This window comes from Podarcis muralis, chromosome 6 (assembly GCF_964188315.1).
Source record: "Podarcis muralis chromosome 6, rPodMur119.hap1.1, whole genome shotgun sequence".
In the NCBI taxonomy this organism is placed as follows: Eukaryota; Metazoa; Chordata; class Lepidosauria; order Squamata; family Lacertidae; genus Podarcis; species Podarcis muralis.
The window spans coordinates 80990340-81008125 of NC_135660.1; the positions used below are offsets into that span (position 1 = coordinate 80990340).

A 17786-nucleotide genomic window follows, 5' to 3' on the forward strand; every position below is an offset into this window, starting at 1 on the left:
ACAATAATTTTGAAGAAATGTGAACTAAATTTGAGTGGTATGATATAGGCATCCTCAGTCTTGGTGTACACATACACATTCTTGCTGTGGCAATTATTACAGGATATATAATAGTTATTATGGGAATATAGCAACATAAAGCAGGTTTTTTTCAGCCAGAACTCACCAGAACTCAGTTCCAGTACCTCTCAGGTGGGCACCATTGCTATTATAAGTGAACAAGGAGGTTTCGTGGTGAGTTTTGGCATCTCTTTTTCTAGAAAAATAGCACTGTAATAAAGAATAATATGTTGTTTCAATCTCTGCCCTGCAACCTGCAGGAACACTTCCCATAAGAGAAACAGGTGATCATTGCAAGGAATCCTGCAATGACCACTCCCCTTGTGTTTGTTCTACTTCTGCTGGGGACTTCTCAATGGAAGACTGGTTACGCATCTCTCATCTGCAGGGGGCCCTCTGCTGGGCTGTGGTTAGTCCAACCCCTGACACTGGTCCTGCACTCCCTCTGAGGAGTGCTAATCCCTCTGCCCACTTTTGGTCTGCTCCTCAACTTCACTTTTATTCCAGTTCAAGTTCTGATACCAGAAGGGAGCCAAGGCGGAAGAAAAGCGGATGGGGAGAAGAGATCCAGAGAGGTGGGGCAGGGAGGCGGCAGGCAAGGAAAAGGTTTAGTGTCCCTCACCCCTTTTGCTCTTGGGCTCCCATGCCTTATTTTTTATGTGATGGGAGAGATCCACATTTAAACACATGGATCTGCACTGTCAGCTTTGGCCTTTGATACACATCAGGCAACAGCCAAGTCCTGGCTGGTGCCCCACATGAACTGACCATGCCCTGGAACCCACTGCATTGCACCAAAGTCTCTTCCACCATGGCGTACATCCCTACATCCAAGCTGCTAGGACGTAGTTGGCAAATGAACTGATGTGGACAGTGCTTCCTTCCACTAGAAAACCTGGGCCACCCCACTACTGCTCTAGACTATGGCCATCATTACCCTCACAAAATGCTGCGCTTGCTTGCTATGCTTTGGTTTGCATACTGGTTTAATGCCTGTTGCTTTTGTGCTGTTTCTGGAGCCTGAACCTCAGCCACACTTCACCAGATGCATGCAGCCCAAGCACTGCTTTGTGGCCTCCAACTGGCCCATAACAACCTGATTTCCTGTGTTTGCAGTGTCTGTCCTCTGCAAGTATGTCATAACGTGCTGGTAACAATAACATTTTCTGAGATCTAAATGGGTTGCAGGCCAATAAAACTGAAATCAACCAATGCCTGGGAAAAGCAAACCAGGGAAAGATATTGTTTCTGACTGCGGTCCAAGAAACTCTTGGCACCCCCAACATCCTTTGCTCTACTTCCAGGAAAAAATTATTCCTGCGTATTTGTGTTAATTTGCTTTAAGCTAGTTTATATCAATAAACACGATAACTGCTGCATTTGTCTCTCTTGGGTCAGGTCACGGCAGCTTCTCCCCCAGGCACTTTCGCACAGTGTCCTGAGCTAGAGCCCTTTGGCCCCCTCTATTATGGACTGGGCAGGGTCCCCTCTGCCCCCTGGCTGGGAACCTCATAGGCCACTTTGGCCAAAGCAGTGGAGCTACCATTGCAGCAGAGCCAGTGGGAAGGAGGAGGAAATTGCACAAACCTTCAGTTCCTAAGCAGACCTTTCATAGCACAGAATAAAGGAGGCCCTTGCGGGGGGGGGGGGGGGGGGCTCTCTTTGTGAATGCCGGGAAGAAAAGATATAAACCCTCAGATTTTATCAAGTTCATTCATAATTTTAACTTATTTCAAGAAATATGGCAGTGCAGCTATTCAGGTACAAGAGCAAGCTGGGTATTTATTTTTTGCTTAAATCTTAAAATGTAGTAGACCTTTGCTCATTTCCTTAGGGTTGTTCTTTCCAACTCTTAGCTAGTGGTTGGTTTCCATCTCACTTACACGGTGTGTAATTTCAGACAGCACTTTTGTTTTTATGATAGACATTTGAAGTGAACTGCTGGGGAATAAACAGCTGATTTCATTTCTGGATTATGTCTCTCTTCAAAAATGTCTTAAGATTTTAAAGCTGCTTCGGGGAGGGTTGGTGAGGAAAGAGCAGGAAGGCTGCAATCTGAAACACTCTTGCTCCGCTAGAATAAAAACGTTTAAAGTACTTCAGCCAAAATCATGGTCATATATTTGGCGGGGGGGGGGGGCGGGGAGAGGATGGTGAGCATATTGCTCAGGGTGATGGGGAGGCAGGAAACAGATGATTGCATAGAATATATGTGGTACTCCAAAAACCTATACATTGCTCTGACAATAATTCTTTGAAGTGAGAGATAGATGTGCAATTCTGACGCCATAAAGAGCATTTAAATTGGCTTCTACAACCTTTCCTACATCCCTTTCCCCCTTTTCTTAGTGCTGTGTTCTGTGCTGAGGCAAGATTTGAATCATGCCTTTACATGTAAAGGAATATGGATAGCTTCCCAGTGTTCACTGCAGATGGGGGACATCCAGGGTTAATGTCAGCAAGGAAAAGGAGAGTGCTCTGCACTCTTGTGCAACTGACTACCTCAACAAGGTGCCCTCCAGGTGATTTGAACCCTTCTGGGATAGCTCAGTTGGTAGAGCATGAGATTAAGAATCCTTAATCTCAGGGTTGTGGGTTCAAGACCCACCTTGCCAAAAGATTCCTGCAATGCAGGGGGTTGGACTAAATGAGCCTCATGGTCCCTTCCAACTCTACAGTTCTGTGATTCTGTGGGTTCTCATTGTCCCTGACCACTGGGCCACACAGGCAGGGACTAATGGGAGTTGTAGTCCAAAACATCTGGAGGACACCAAGTAGGGAAAGCTGTTGTGCAGGCCATGCTATCTTTGAAGGTGACTCAGAAACTGCAACTAATCCAGAATGCGGAAGCTAGACTGGTGATTGGGAGCAGCCGCTGGGTCCTGAAATACCTATATTGGCTCCCAGTACATTTCTGAGCACAGTTCAATGTGTTGGTGCTGACCTTTAAAGCCCTAAAGGGCCTTAGCACTGTATACATGTAGAAGCATCTCCACCCCCATGTTTGGCCCAGACATTGAGATCCGGCTCTGAGAGCCTTCTGGCGTGAAGTGAAGTTACAGGGAACCAGACAGAGGGCCTTCTTGGCAGTGGCACCCACCCTGTGCAACACCCTCCCAGCAGATGTCAAGGTGATGAGTAACTGTATAACCTTTAGAAGACTTCTGTATAGGCAGCCCTGTATAGGGAAGCTTTTTAAAGTTTAAAGTTTTATTATGTTTTCATATATGTTGGAAGCCACCTAGAGTGGCTGAGAAAACCCAGTCAGATGGGGTAATAATAATAATAATAATAATAATAATAATAATAATAATAATATCATCATCTGAGGATTCCCAGATCTAACTTTGGTGGCTCTCGACAATTTTGGTATTTCAACAGCCCACTTATCCTGAGAGTCTGGCAATATGCAAATATTTTAAATGGTAAACCATATTTTAAATGGTAAACCACATGGGAGACAGATTACTGTTAAACATTCACCCTTTGCCTTTTTAATTTGTATGTGGTACCCTGTGATTCTATGTGTTTTAAGAATTTGTGGCAATGATCAACATCGAATGTTCTTTAATCAGTGGGCAGCCGTCTATAAAAGTTCTCTGCTCATCTCCTAACCTACAATGTTTAGAATGGCTGCATATTGCTATGGTTTCATGTGTCTTTGGAACAGAGCTGCATTTCAGTTCACATTAACATGAATGTATGCCTGTGCTTACCTTCCTTATGCAGAGACCCTTGGAAAAGCCCGACGGCCTGGATGTTTCTGATCAAAGTAAAGAACACCCTCAGCATCTCTGTGAGAAATGTAAAGTGTTGGGGTACTACTGCCGCCGTGTGCAATAAATCAACACAGGGATCAACTCTGCCACCACGTTTTTACATCCTCTGGCAGCAAACAGTCAAAAGGAAAGAGGAGGGGAGGAAAAAAGAACATCAGACAAGAACCCCAAACATCACCAATATTGCCTATCAACAAACTAATAATACGCCTTACCTTTAATAGAATGTAACCCTTTTCCTGTGTATGTGTATACGTGCAAGTTGTATTTATAGGACTATGGTGTGTTTATATATATATATATGAAACAGATGTTACTGATGTAGGGCACAAATTGTCAAGCGCTGCTGCTGCTGTACTGCCATCATCCTTTCCTGTGAGTCTTGCATAACAGCCTCACACAAGCCAGATTAAAACAGGTGGGGTGGTGGTTGTGCAGTAGCAGTTTTTGCTGGGCTGTGCCCATCATGTTCATGATGAAATCACCGACGTGGTTTCTGTTGATTGTTTACACAGTTCCAATATCCTGCCCAGGTGAAACAGTATTGTTTGTCAAGAGAGGTATATAATAACGTCATGGCTTTTGCAGGCATTAGACAAAATGGGTGGAAATGTTAAATGTGGGTTCTAGCCAATGCCACAAACGATATATTTTTCTAATACAATGAGGGCTAAGCTAGAAAAAGGTGTGCATGTGCGTGTGTGTGGGAGGGGGGAATGTTCATTTTCCTTGACTTTAGGGTTGGTCTGAGAGTTGCATCTGATTGCTTGCTTTCCAAGAGTCCAGGGCCACTGAAATGAGACTTTTGGTAGGCTTTTGATTAATAGAATCTTGAGGGTTAAAAAGAACAAGTGAATAATTGTTTGAGGGAGTGTTTTGCATGGAAGTATAATGGTAGAACAGGAAGGGTCGATCAGGAATTCATCTTTCTTAGCCAGTAGTCTTAAGCATGCTTCCTCAGAAGAAGTTCCACTGAAATCTATAAGGCTACTTTTGAGCAAATGCGCTTAGGATGCATTTGTTGTTTCAGGGCGTTGTTGACCAATACCGTTCCCTTGTCACAATTTCTAAAGCTTCTCCTTCCTTTCTTTATGTACTTGCTATGCAAGTGGTGGCTGAAATTCCTACTGTTGTGAATGCCACATAACCAACCACCTTATATAGCCAACACGATAAATTCAACTTTCTTTGTCTCACCATAGCAGGCTATCCCAAGCCCTCCCTGCCCCATTATAATTCTCATTCACATACTCTGTAGTGCAGTTAGATTTTTCCTGCAGTGAAATGAGGTGTCACTAACTGATCTGCTCACACACTATGTTCAAGATGGACACACATCAGCTCCTAAACAATAGATAGTGGGGGCTTCCCCATAACCCTTCAGAGGTTCCTAAACAAAAAAAATATTGTTGATGTATTCATTTATGAGCTCTGTTTGAACTGTGCTTGAGCCACACATGACTTAAAGACAGTGATGGCGGAGGGCAAGAATGGCTATACACTTGGGACTTGCCAAGCAATATGGCACCAACAATTTTGCCTACATTATAAATGAAGGAAATTTCATACGTTACACCCCTCAAGTAGATAGGGTCCACTGAAAATTGTTGTGGCATGGTGGTACTCTGCACAAAGCATGTTTGTAATCAAGCTCATCACAAAAAGGCGCATGCAGAGCAATGTAATAGTTCAGAAGCTCTCCATGTTCGCAACAGCAGACCCTATGATTTTGCAAAATGGTTATGGAGAATCCTCATGTGCCACTACGCCAACGATTTTTGGTGGGGGCCATAACGCCTTAATCAGCCTTGAGCTTAGAACAGCAAAAAAGCATGATGGGAGTTTGGGACAAGGAACACCTCATTCACTTGCTTTCATCACTGCTTATAAGCTTCTATGTGGCCTACTTTTTGTTACACATAAGACCAAAAAAAGCTCAATCACAAGACTGAGCACCCAAACTGTTTAGAATACCCAAACCATATTGCATGCCGTTACAGGGTTGCTACTTCAACATCACTGCAGAATATATGCCAGTACAAGTATTTAGGACCAGGGTGGGCAGAGGTAAATTTACTGTGAATCATGGGAGACGTATTCTCCATACCTTAACTGAAAATATATATATACTTGGGCCTACTTATTGTGTATTCAGTGACACTTTCAGGAAACAACTACACCAATTTCCTATTAAATATCAAATAATATATCTAAGTAGCCATAGGGATATCATAGGAATGCATAAAGGAAATTCCATTGCAAAGCTGTCCCTTCTTCCTATCTTCCAAAACTTTACTATATTAGTTTAGGGGAAATGTAATAATTGCACCAAGTGAGAGAATTTTCAAGTGTTATTTGTGAAGCAGATATATTATTGGAGCTGCTCTAACTCCTTTCTGTATTATGTATTAAATTTAAGAGCAGGGATAAAGCAGTGACTGGACCATTTGCCTACACAACCTGTTTCTACAGAGAATCACAGGTGGACTGTGGCTCTGGGTAATATTCACTTGAGATGATCTTCAACGGGGATGTTTTGGTTCCTGGCAAAGCAGGATCATTTCTGTGTCAAATCATCTCATGTCAGATCAGCTAGGGATGATGCCATGTTATCCATAAACACGTGCGGTGAGTATTTCTATCAGCAGTAGCAGTGAAGTGCTTCACTGATTATCATCATGTATAAGAAAACAATGCTTAAAAGATGTTTCACATCTGGAACCCAGTAGGGTAATAGTGGGCTGCAGGGCAAAGAGAGTTTGGGCAGATCGTCAACCATCATTGCAGTGGTCCAGAAGCTCAGGCTCCTTCCATTCCCGTGGTAAACACAGGAATTTGTCTTATGCTGAGTCAGTCTGGCAGCAACCCTCAAGGATCTCAGGCAGTAAACACTTTCCTCCCGACTTCTGCATACCCCCTACCACTGAGCTATGGTCCCACCTGTGGGATGTGGGCCTAAAGGCAGACAGTGGTTTTGAAGAGCATTGAAAGTGCTACGGTGGAGGTGTCTTTTTCACTGTTACCTTGGCCAAAGAGATGTTGCAGGTTTCTGAAGCACTATGAAACCTGCCAAACCTCTTTAACAAAACTGGATAGACCATGAGAAATTATGCTTCTCATACCGCCACCAACACTCTGAAAATAATTGCTGTGTACCCTGGTTCCATGCCACAGTGGTTAGGAGCAGAGGACACCAGCACTTAAGTACAGCCGCAAGCCAATCTGAAGCTGAATGTGGCAGAGCTCTTTAAAGAAACAGGTGCACTCTTTCTAAACCATTAGTAGAAGCCCTATTCCAGTAACAAATTTCGTTGTGAACCTGTCATGTTGTTGCCGAAAACATAAATTCCTTTTCTTTTCCTAATTCCATTAAGCAAATAAGTCTCATATGGATGACAGGCGGTATTCATTCAGAATCCGTGGAAATTAATTAACTTAATTTAAATAGTTTATAGCACCATCTAGCAGCACTGCATGTGACTGTGCCTCAGTATCTCTGGGCTAGATCCTGCAATAATGACTGATCTTATCAAATTTGACAAGTCATGAATTCTCCCTAGGGCTCAATAAAATGGGTGTGACATGAATCACCATGCCTACCTTCTGTGGGTATTATGAATTCTGTCAAATGCAACTGTAGAGCCAGTGTGGCTTTTGTTTTCAAATATAGTTCCCTGAGTGACTTATGAGTGACTCAGTGACCACTTGAAGATATTGTGATTATACAAAAGCAAGGGATCAGGCCATTTCTGCATCAGATATTGTTTACATGAGCAGTTATCCTGAGACAGAAAACCCTGAACTTCTTTATCTACTTTGTTTACGTGATCAAGGGGCTGATCAAAAGCAGAAAGCAAGGAAGACTGCTCCTGTATAAAAAGTTCTAACTTTCCTTCCATTTCATTGCCAGATTAAGTGACTGTGTAAAGAACAGTACAGTGCTCATTATCTTGGGCATGTGGAGGTGAGTGGTGGCATTTAAAAACTTGAACTCTTAGTGTTAATTCTGTTTCACTCTTGCAAGAGAGTTAACAATATGGTTACAAAAGAGCCATATGTTATATCATATACAGTATTTCTCTTTGACCACTTATAAAATGTTAGCAGTAATATCTCCATATCTAATAAGGAAAAGTGAAATATGAACTAAGACAGCTTGTAACTGGGATTGCAATGCCCAACTTTTCTCAGAAAACAATCTGTCTCTTTTTAAGAAATACATTTCTAGTGCAAATTTAGTGCTCTTGCATCACATCCACTTGCAGAAAATGCCAAAAATACGCTTTGTAAACAACACACCTGGAAAATGTGCTAAAAAATAATGGGCAGTTTGCACACTTCTTTTTTACATATGAAGATAAGCCATTCCTATAGGTACATGTGCAGGATTATTTTGACTGGTATATAAAGACGCTTCTAAATTTGACTTCTTTCAGAAGCAAATAGAGCAGTCTTAAAAACCACTCTGGAGCCGCCGCCGCCGCCCCCCCCCTCTAGTATTCAGTAGTGGCTTTTCAGGGAGTACTAAGTGCTGATTTTGGAAGGCCCATCTGAAAAGATGTTGTGCATATTCACCCCTGTGAATTGGCAACTCGCAGGTCTCTAGCAACTCTCCTACCAGTGCCAATGTTATATTTACCTCTGGTATGTGGGGGCACTGGCTTTCCAACAAACGTGCCAACGACAAAATAAAATATAGAGATCTATGCATTAAAAGTGCCATGCTTTATGTGTCACAGAACCACCTGCTGTTCCATGTAACCCCTGTTTGTGTAAAATCTTTTTGAGCCTAATTGATTGAACCTGGAAATTCCAGTGAAAATGAAATGTGAGTTTAGGATTATGGAGTTAGATTCCTCCCCCTCCCAAACTAGTTGTAACATGATCCAGCCAAAGCGAAGCACTTTTTAGGTCCCATCCATTTCAATGGGAAAGTTAAGCACATCAGGGGATAGGCCAGAGCGCAAACCTTATGGGTTGCATGCCTAAGATTCTAGGATAAATATCTGGCACCTTTAAAAAAGGGTTCTCTGATAGCAGGGCTGAGAAATGCCTTCACCCACCACATTGGAGAACTACTGCCAGGCAGACTAGAGAGCTCTTATCTTGGTGGGCCAACTATTTGGTTTTGTATGAGGCAACTCCCAAAACCTGTTGTAATCAGTGGGACTTAGAAGTGCTTACCTTTGGCTACACTACGTTGTTCTAGACATTATTCAGGCTTCTGATCATGCAAGTGCTAAGTCATCCTCATGTAAACCTTGTTAAAATTTAAGCAAGCAGATATCGGGTTTTAATTCAGACTTAACGGAATGATCCACACTGTCATTCTTTAAGGCAGTGTGTGTATGTGTATATATATATATGATCTCAGTGCCTATCTGTTTTATGTCTACAAAAACCACTGCCTCTGGAAGTATTGTTGAATGGCTGTAGCACTCAGTAAGACGACTGAAATTGTAGCTATACAAATGAAGGTTTGTGTTTTCTTAGGATGAATATCAAAGGGACAATCGTGTGCAGTTAATAGATGTAGTCAATTGATATTACTGTTTACCCCTGTTATGAAATATTTTACAGTTTTACTTGCAGATGTGTATTTATCTTGAGTTATACTTGACATAGAGTTCCTTTCTTCTTTTTAATACTGTGTGTGTATTTTGGGGAAAATACTTTTTAGGTGTTTAAATTTTTGAATGGTTACAAATATTTCTTTGTAATACTGAATTGTTATCTGGAAACTCTTTGCAGTAACCTTTTTTGTATATATTTGAGGGCCTTTTTTTTAAAAAAAACTATCGTTTGTTCTGTTTGGGTTTTTTAAAAAGTGTTTTTACAACTCTGAAGCTTTCAAAAAGGGCCTTGGTTTTTTTTACTAGAATACTAACAGAGCTAAGAGTTTTCTTAAGTATTATACAAAATTAAGGGTGTATCCTCAAGAAAATATTTATGAAAGGAATTTGCTTTTTTGCTTTTGCTTTTTTCTTTTTTTTACAATGCTTTTGTCTGTATAAAGTATGCAACAGAACTACATTAAGAAGGAAATATTGTCTACATAGAATATTATATGAAAGTTGGTACATAATTCTGACATGAAGAAAAAAAACCCTTGCAATTCTTTAAGCCATATTGTTGTTGTTTTTGTTGTTGTTTTCCTTTGGATGAAAATATCAGTATTAAGTAACCAGTATATTATTCAGGTGTTTAGAACTTATATTAATATGCTTATTCGGTTTATTTATATGTGTATTTTGAAAAGTATTGCCTTTTTAGAGAAGCTATAACTGATTTGGTAAGAATCAGATGTTACACTATCACTTTATGACCTTGTGAAAGACACACTTGTTTATAGCCCACTCCCAAAACTTATGCTTAGGATGGGGCTATAATGACTTCTATGTCGGCACAGTTTTATAGTAGCATAGCAGGGACTCCGGTGCAAAGAGTTAGATTTGAAGTGCAAATGATCAAAGGACTTATTCACACATTATGTTTTTCAGGTGTACATCTAGTTTTTTTAAATAACCTACTGCATACCTTAACATGCAAGGGGGTAAATGTGACAAACATGTAACATCATTTAGATTCGACAGCAGGGTTTGCTGCAGCTCCCTGGTTTTGTTGCAATGTAATGTGTGAAATGATCCAAAGAGTCCAGATTTGGCTTTCAGAAATTCTGTAAGACGGTTATATTATCTGATTATTATTATTTTCACACTATCTCTTCAGGGTGGGTGGGTGGGAGGGGGGAGACATTGTTTTGCTAAGGAAGGCTCACAGCAGTTTGCAAAGACTCTGTGGGATTTGCGATGCCATGCTAGCAGTAAAACAATACAGTACTATCAATCAGTGGCCATAATCAAGAAAGAGTTAGATCGACACAAGCATTTTGTGTTTGTTTTATTATTTAGAATTCATAAAATGATACAATATGCATGTGCACGTATTATATGCATTTTACGCTTTATGGTTTCACATAGCTCCATTATATTAAGATTGTTTGTGTGATTCTTAAACCATGCTAAAATAGGAGATAGGTTCAATCCTGTACTGGGCTTGTTTTTCCTTTACAACGGTTATTTAGAGCAGCAATCACTACATTGTATAAAACTAACCCTTTTATCATATTAACGCCTACCAGTTTAGATTAGTTCAATTACTTATAAACTTAAAGAAAAAAACACCATAGCTGTACCCACAGACTTCTTTTCAGTTTCAGTCGTATAATTTTTCTCTTCTGTAACTGGTAATTAATTTGTACAGCTTAAAAATAATAATAATGATAACATTTCTATGGACATAGGCCTCAGGGGTGCCAGGCTTATTTCAGCCACGAAGGTGATAACTGGTTAACTGGGTTGTTTAAAAGACTGTCAAACCTCTGTTGTGGATTGTCCATAAAATGGCATTCCGACATGTGCCTTATTTGCTGAATAGTATATGGCTTGCTTTTAGCATTATAGCAGTTTAATGCTGTATTAAAATACTGCAAAAACAAACGATAGTGTTCTCCAATTTGTTTCCTTCTGTGCCTCTTACATCTTTTGTGCGTTGGGACCATGCCTGAATCCAGACCTGGAGTGCAAGTTGGAGGAAGAAGCCCTGAGGTCACTTGGCAAGAACCATTTAGTGCAAAAAGTGGGAGAGTCTGCAATGTTGTGCAAGCTATTTTTGTTGTGCAAGTGGCAGCACAAGCAAAAGCAGCATAGCAGGACAAAATAGTATAGGATAGGTTAACACAGCACAACACTTCTCCTGGCCCATGCTGGCTATTGGCTTCAGTTGTGCTACAGTAAGAATTGTGCATGGGCACACTCTGCAAAAAAAAAAAAAGGGGGGGGGGAGAAAAAAAAAGGTACATCCCTCCCTTTTTTCACACACACACACACACACACACACACACACACACACACACACACACAATGTGAACCTGCACAGCAGGGTTCTGTCATCTGAAGACACAGAGAAACCAAACCTCCAGCTTTTGCTCTTTTACATATAACACTTGAACCCATCTTGAATCTCTGGCTATACAATCTAGGACTGTCAATAAATAAATCAGGCTTTAACACCCCTGAGTTAGTTAAATCTCAGCTGAATGGATCCACAACTACACTCTCAGCTTGGTCTCATCATTCCTAAGTGGGACAGAAGAATATATCTTTAAGCCTGAAGTTAATTATGCAGGCAAAATTAGGGCTTGAAATTAAGTTAATAACTCGTTGCATTTGCGGTTTTTGCTGCCTCTTATCTTTGCCCGCTTCCTTCACAGGGAAGTGAAATACTAGCCAGAATCAGATAACGTGTAGTTTGTAAGTAGATACATGTGGAGATACTTATCCAGTGAATTCAGCAATAACAAAAAGAGAACCCATGAAGCACTTTCCTCCCTACTCTCACTCTGTACATAGTGGAGAAGACAATGTCTGGGGTGAGTGCAGAATTTTTTTACTGTGACAGGAGGCGGGAAATTTTCCAGAATGGAAAGCTGCTATATTTTTCTGAGGGAAAATTCCAGTTTCTAATAATTAAAGTTACATGAAATTAATTTGTAACACAATCAGTGGATATAGCACTATTCAAACCGGGCAATTTCTTCTTTTGGAAGAATAGCATTTTTTTCAAGTGGCCCACCCTAGAAAGTGCGTGAGCTAAATAAGACCACGGCTGAATTTGTTGAAATTTGTATGTTAAACAGTTTTCACTTCCTTCATTTTTTCCCTTAGAAATAAGATTGTGCAACATATAAATGTACACCTCTCACTTTTAGGAACATCTTTGGACTGAAAGAAGAAGAAGATTTCTAGTTACTGTACTATGAGGAGCTGTGTATAAGCGGTGATGCAGGGTGAATGATTTTCCAAAATGGAAAAATCCTCACTATTTTATTTTTCTGCTGAAGTCTTTTTCACTTTTAGAAATGCATTATTTCATGAAATCAGTTAGTAACATAATGACTGAACCACCCTGGAAGTCAAACTGGGCAAATCAAATGAATACAGTATTAATCAAATCTGGAATCAAGAGTGGCAAGTAACTTTCTTTTAGGTGACTGTCCTTAGGAAGTACATGTACAAGGCACAATCCAACCGCTTTAGGGGCTCCACTCCAGATTTGTGTAGGGTTTACTCCTTAGCCCAGGTTTCCTCCAGATGTTTTTGGCCTACAAATCCCATGATCCCTAGCTAGCAAGACCAGTGGTCAGGGATGCTGAGAATTGTAGTCTCAAAACATCTGGAGGGCCGAGGTTGAGGAAGCCTGCCTTAGCCCTTTATTCTCCCAAAGTTATCCGGCAAGGCAGCGGAGGTATAAGACCCGAGTTTACTCTTCTTACCCCTAGATGGGCTACCCAGGTTGACGAGTTCCATCTGCCCCTACACAGAATTTTATTGTCTTTCTTCAACAAGAACAGAACAACAGAAAACTCCAGACTCCACACAGATACCATTCAGTCCAGTAAAAGGTAAAGGACCACTGGATGGTTAAGTCCAGTCAAAGGCGACTATGGGGTGCAGCGCTCATCTCGCTTTCAGGCCAAGGGAACCGGCGTTTGTCTACAGACAGCTTTTCAAGTCATGTGGTCAGCATGACTAAACCACTTCTGGCGCAACGGAACACCATGGTGGAAACCAGAGCACACGGAAACGCCGTTTATCTTCCTGCCACAGCGGCACCTATTCATCTACTTGCACTGGTATGCTTTGAACTGCTAGGTTGGCAGAAGCTAGGACAGAGCAAAGGGAGCTCACCCCGACATGCAGATTCGAACTGCTGACCTTCTGATCAGCAAGCCGAAGGGGCTCAGTGGTTTAGACTACAGCGCCACCCGCTAGTGACTAGAATATATAATGAAACTATCCACACAGCTGTAAGTAGTTAGGTAGGTAGACATTTATTAAATTTGTATACTTCCCTTCTACCCAAGGAGCCCGGTGACACATAAACATTATATCATGTGCAATATGAATTGTACTACACTTCAGGCAAACCCTTATGCGGTTCGAAAACATGGGACTGTGATTCATTGGGCCCTCTGATATGCTTCCAGCATATAACCCTTTTTAAGATAAATGACTATGTTGTTTATTACATTTATACCCCACATTTCCTCAGAAAGCTGGGTCTCTCCCTCCCCATTTTATCCAAACCACCCTGTGAAATAGGTTGGGCTGAGAGGCTGTGTCACCCAGTGAGTTTCATGGCTGAGCAGGAATTTGAACACACTGCTATCCGACACTGGATTTCATGACTAATCATCATCATCATCATTATATATTATCTCATGACTAATATCAATATAAAGTAACATTAGAAACAACCTAAGAGGCAAGGCAGTAAGTTATGAGGGGTGCAGGAGAGTTCAGCCAATGGAAGCAACATCTTAAAAGGAAGCAACAGTCTGGAGTCGGGCTGAAGTTCCTGACAGGAATTCTTTATCAGTGAACAAAAATAAGATGCTGGTTGTTAGTTTTACACAGAGAGATTGTTGCCAGTTTCCTTTCCACCAGACCTAGCCAGTGAACCCAGAACTTCCTTTGTAAGGCAACCAATGAAGATCATTTCTCATGTTACAGTTTGAAGGCTGCCCTAAGTCACTCCCAGATTTTAAAAATTCCATCCATCTGTATCAGTCTGAAGGACTGTGTTTAGCCTTAAGAACGTTCCTAGGAGGTGCAGAATAATCTCTGGAGTTTCACTGCTTATGGAGTTCCACTCCAGCGTGGCTGCGTATGTTGTCATTCAGCAAGTATAATTTATTCTTAGATGCCAGAGTAATGGATGAGAATCATTCTGTCCCTCTAAATAACCAAACAGGGCTTTCTATAATTAGAATTGTTCGAGTTGCTCTTTTTCCAGATGTCCATCATGCATGTGGAAATAGTGTGCAGGAACTGTTATCTCAGATTAAAAATTCAGGAACAAAATTATTAAAACGGAAACATTGTGGGTTATGTGTGTAATACAGGCACAGGCAAACTTGGCCCTCCAGATATTTTGGGACTACAACTCCCATCATCCCTGACCACTGGTCCTGTTAGCTAGGGATGATAGGAGTTGTAGTCCCAAAACATCTGGAGGGCCAAGTTTGAGGAAGCCTGGTGTAATAATTGCATCTTTAAATCTGCTGCTAAATCGCATTGGGCATAGCCAAAAATTCTACATGGCCTCTTCAGTAAACAGTGGGTACGTGAAGAAATACCACAAAATAATTAAATGTGCCCTCACTCATAACAAATAAGTCTACCCTCATCCAAAATATGCTCTTGCTTAAATTAGCTCCTTCCTTAGTTAATCAACCTATCAATCAAACCAACAGCCCCACTAAAAGGAAATAGTCCACTGCAGAAAAGCTAATTCCCCGTCTACAAGAATTGATAATGCATTGCTGGTTCTGAAGTCAGATGCCACAACATATATGAACATATGAAACTGCCTTAACCAGTCCTTCTAGCTCACTATTGTCCACTAAGAAATGCTTCTACAGGGGGGCCACTAGGGGGCGCATTGGAAGATGGCCGACAATACCATCTCTCCAACCCACACGGGGTAATTAAGAGGCTGTTATGGGAGTAGGCAAGGAAATGGGGAACACTGCCCTTGCCTGCTGTGCCCATAAATCACCCCCTAATTCGAAAGAAGGGGGTGAGAGCCCTAGGCAGAATGCCCCCGTGTGGACCTCGGCTCTCCTGGACGCTGTCTCTGATCGCGCACTAGTTGCAGCAATTTGGAATAATTAATTACAAAAGAAGCAAATGCACATATTTCAAGTGAAGAAGGGGAGTGAAGTCTGCTAATTTAAGTGACCTCTGCGAAAGAAGACGACGGGTTGGAGAAACAGGAATATTTTACGATGAAGATACACCAAAGGCTGGGTATGTTGACAACGGGACTGAATGGGGGGACGGGACCTTTTTTACTTTCCTTCTATGTGATTTACAAGAACCCTTCCTCATTAGAATCATCGGTTGAACTGACCCAAGCAGGATGATTAAGGTCTGTGTGGAGATAAACTTTAACCAAAAGTATGCTTTATGGAGATCGAGAAGCAATAAGAGCTTTTGGGAATGGCGCAGCAATTAATTCGGAGTCGCCAATTTGCCAAAGGATTTATAGCCGGGAGGAAGAATGGACTTGTTTTCAGACTGCATTCCTAGTGAATCTCCTCAGAGGTTTTGAGAAAGGAGGCAGATTGGTGAAGATTAATGACGCTAAGACTGTTTTGATGTATGGAAGTGATGTTATATGGAAAACGTCTGGATATGGCTACTGGATAAAAAAAATAATATCCACGCAGGATTACAAACTGTTCTAACCAGCTTGCGGAGATTATCAGAGGTCACAAAGAGAAAGAAAAAATATATGAAAATAACAACAAGAGATGTGGAAAAACAATAAGAAAGGACTGGATAGTACTGTGAACATCATAAGGTTAGATTTGTGGACATTAAAACAGCAGTAAGAAGCAAGAAGTTGATTGGATCCCCTTCGGAACTTGAAATATGGGTACCCCCAACAAAAAATTAAAATTTGGCTGTGTAATTTGGAACTTATGTAATTTGGTTTGATTTGATGTGATTGGTCGGTTAATAAAAAAATATTCTTAAAAGAAAAAGAAAAAAAAGAAATGCTTCTCCAAAAGTCTCAGGCACTTTTCTTTCCTAGCTCTACTTACCTGAGATTCTGTTACCTGAAGCAACCAGGGATGTAACCTTTTATACATGAAGCATTTCCTCTCACTTTGATTTAGGTTCGGTATAAGACAGGCAATAATTAGATCCCTAGCACAGATCTAAAATTACCTCAGTTGACTTCCTGCTTTCTTTCATCAACCGCAAAACAGACCACAAAAAGATGACAATTTCTTTGGTGGTTTTGGTGAGGCTATATTGACAGAATAAACCAAAGTTTGCCAACATCTACTGTGCCGTTACCACAACTATTTCCTGTTTTAAGGACAAAAGGAAGTCATGGTGTCTTGTCACACAACACCACTTTGTAGAAAGAGCTGGCAAACGCTTAATTAGTGGCAGCTGCATGCTAAGTCTTCCTGGCCAATAAATTACTAATATACGTTGATCCTGAAAAATATCCTTATTTATGGTCTGAATGATCAATGTAATAATAATAATAATGATTTTTTTATTTATACCCCGCCTATCTGGCTGGGTTTCCCTAGCCCCTGTGGCCAGCTTACAACATTATGTGTGTTTTTAGATGCCCAGCTTCCTAAATAATCTACTCATCTCGGCAGTTATCCATTAGGTTGGATTCAGCATAAATACTCCAGAACCCTGGACAGGATTGTGTTTGCTGTCTTAATTCTCAAAGGGTGCAGACTGAAAGTGTGTCATGGGGGGAAATGAACCTTCCCTGCCCACCCTTCCCCCTTACAACCAATTTTCAAAAGCCTTTTCTCGTGAGGCTCCCTGACCAAAAATGAAGTAAGCCCTGTTTGGAGAACAGCGGCTTTTTAAAAAGTGGACAGTGAGAAGAGGGTTCATCTCACTCACTCACTCTGAACCCCTCTCCTATTATTATTATTTTGTGGGAGGGACTCTTTTACGTTTGAGGCCTACATTCCCTTCCGAGCAACTTTCCACAGCTAGCCATAAAAGTGGACCAAGCAATGAATATCTGTTTTACTTTTGTATACTAGGCTATTTTCTGCATGCAATCACACACACACACACGGTCATCTCTAGCCTTCGTCTAAGCAAGCGAGAGGCATTATTAGAGTTAAAGGACACATTCAAGCCACACAAAAAAGCTTCAAAGCAGGGGCAATGAGGCCTGTGGCCTGGAGACCCATTTGTGTCCTCTGGAGACAGCTGGGAGCCAGATAGGTTTAGAGGGGCAACATCCAGCCCCTGCATCTGAGGCTCCACATCCCTATTACAGAGAACCAGGTGAACCCAGATGTGGCTCACTGTTGCTGAGTTGGAAAAC

General features: G+C 41.2%; 1 protein-coding gene and 1 non-coding gene across 2 annotated transcripts in view; both read left to right on the forward strand.

Annotated features, from left to right (window-relative positions):
- The window catches only part of ZCCHC24 (zinc finger CCHC-type containing 24), a 111512-nt gene extending 107370 nt beyond the window's left edge, over positions 1 to 4142 (forward strand). Inside the window, exon 4 of the mRNA XM_028729180.2 lies at positions 3790 to 4142. Within this exon, the coding sequence (XP_028585013.1) occupies positions 3790 to 3903 (114 nt within the window). The 3' untranslated portion in view covers positions 3904 to 4142. The remainder of the gene's footprint in view (positions 1 to 3789) is intronic.
- Positions 2597 to 2678, forward strand: TRNAL-AAG (transfer RNA leucine (anticodon AAG)). Its single transcript is given in 2 exon segments — positions 2597 to 2633; positions 2641 to 2678. It is a non-coding gene; the product is annotated as a tRNA-Leu (tRNA).
- Positions 4143 to 17786: the final 13644 nt, after the last annotated feature.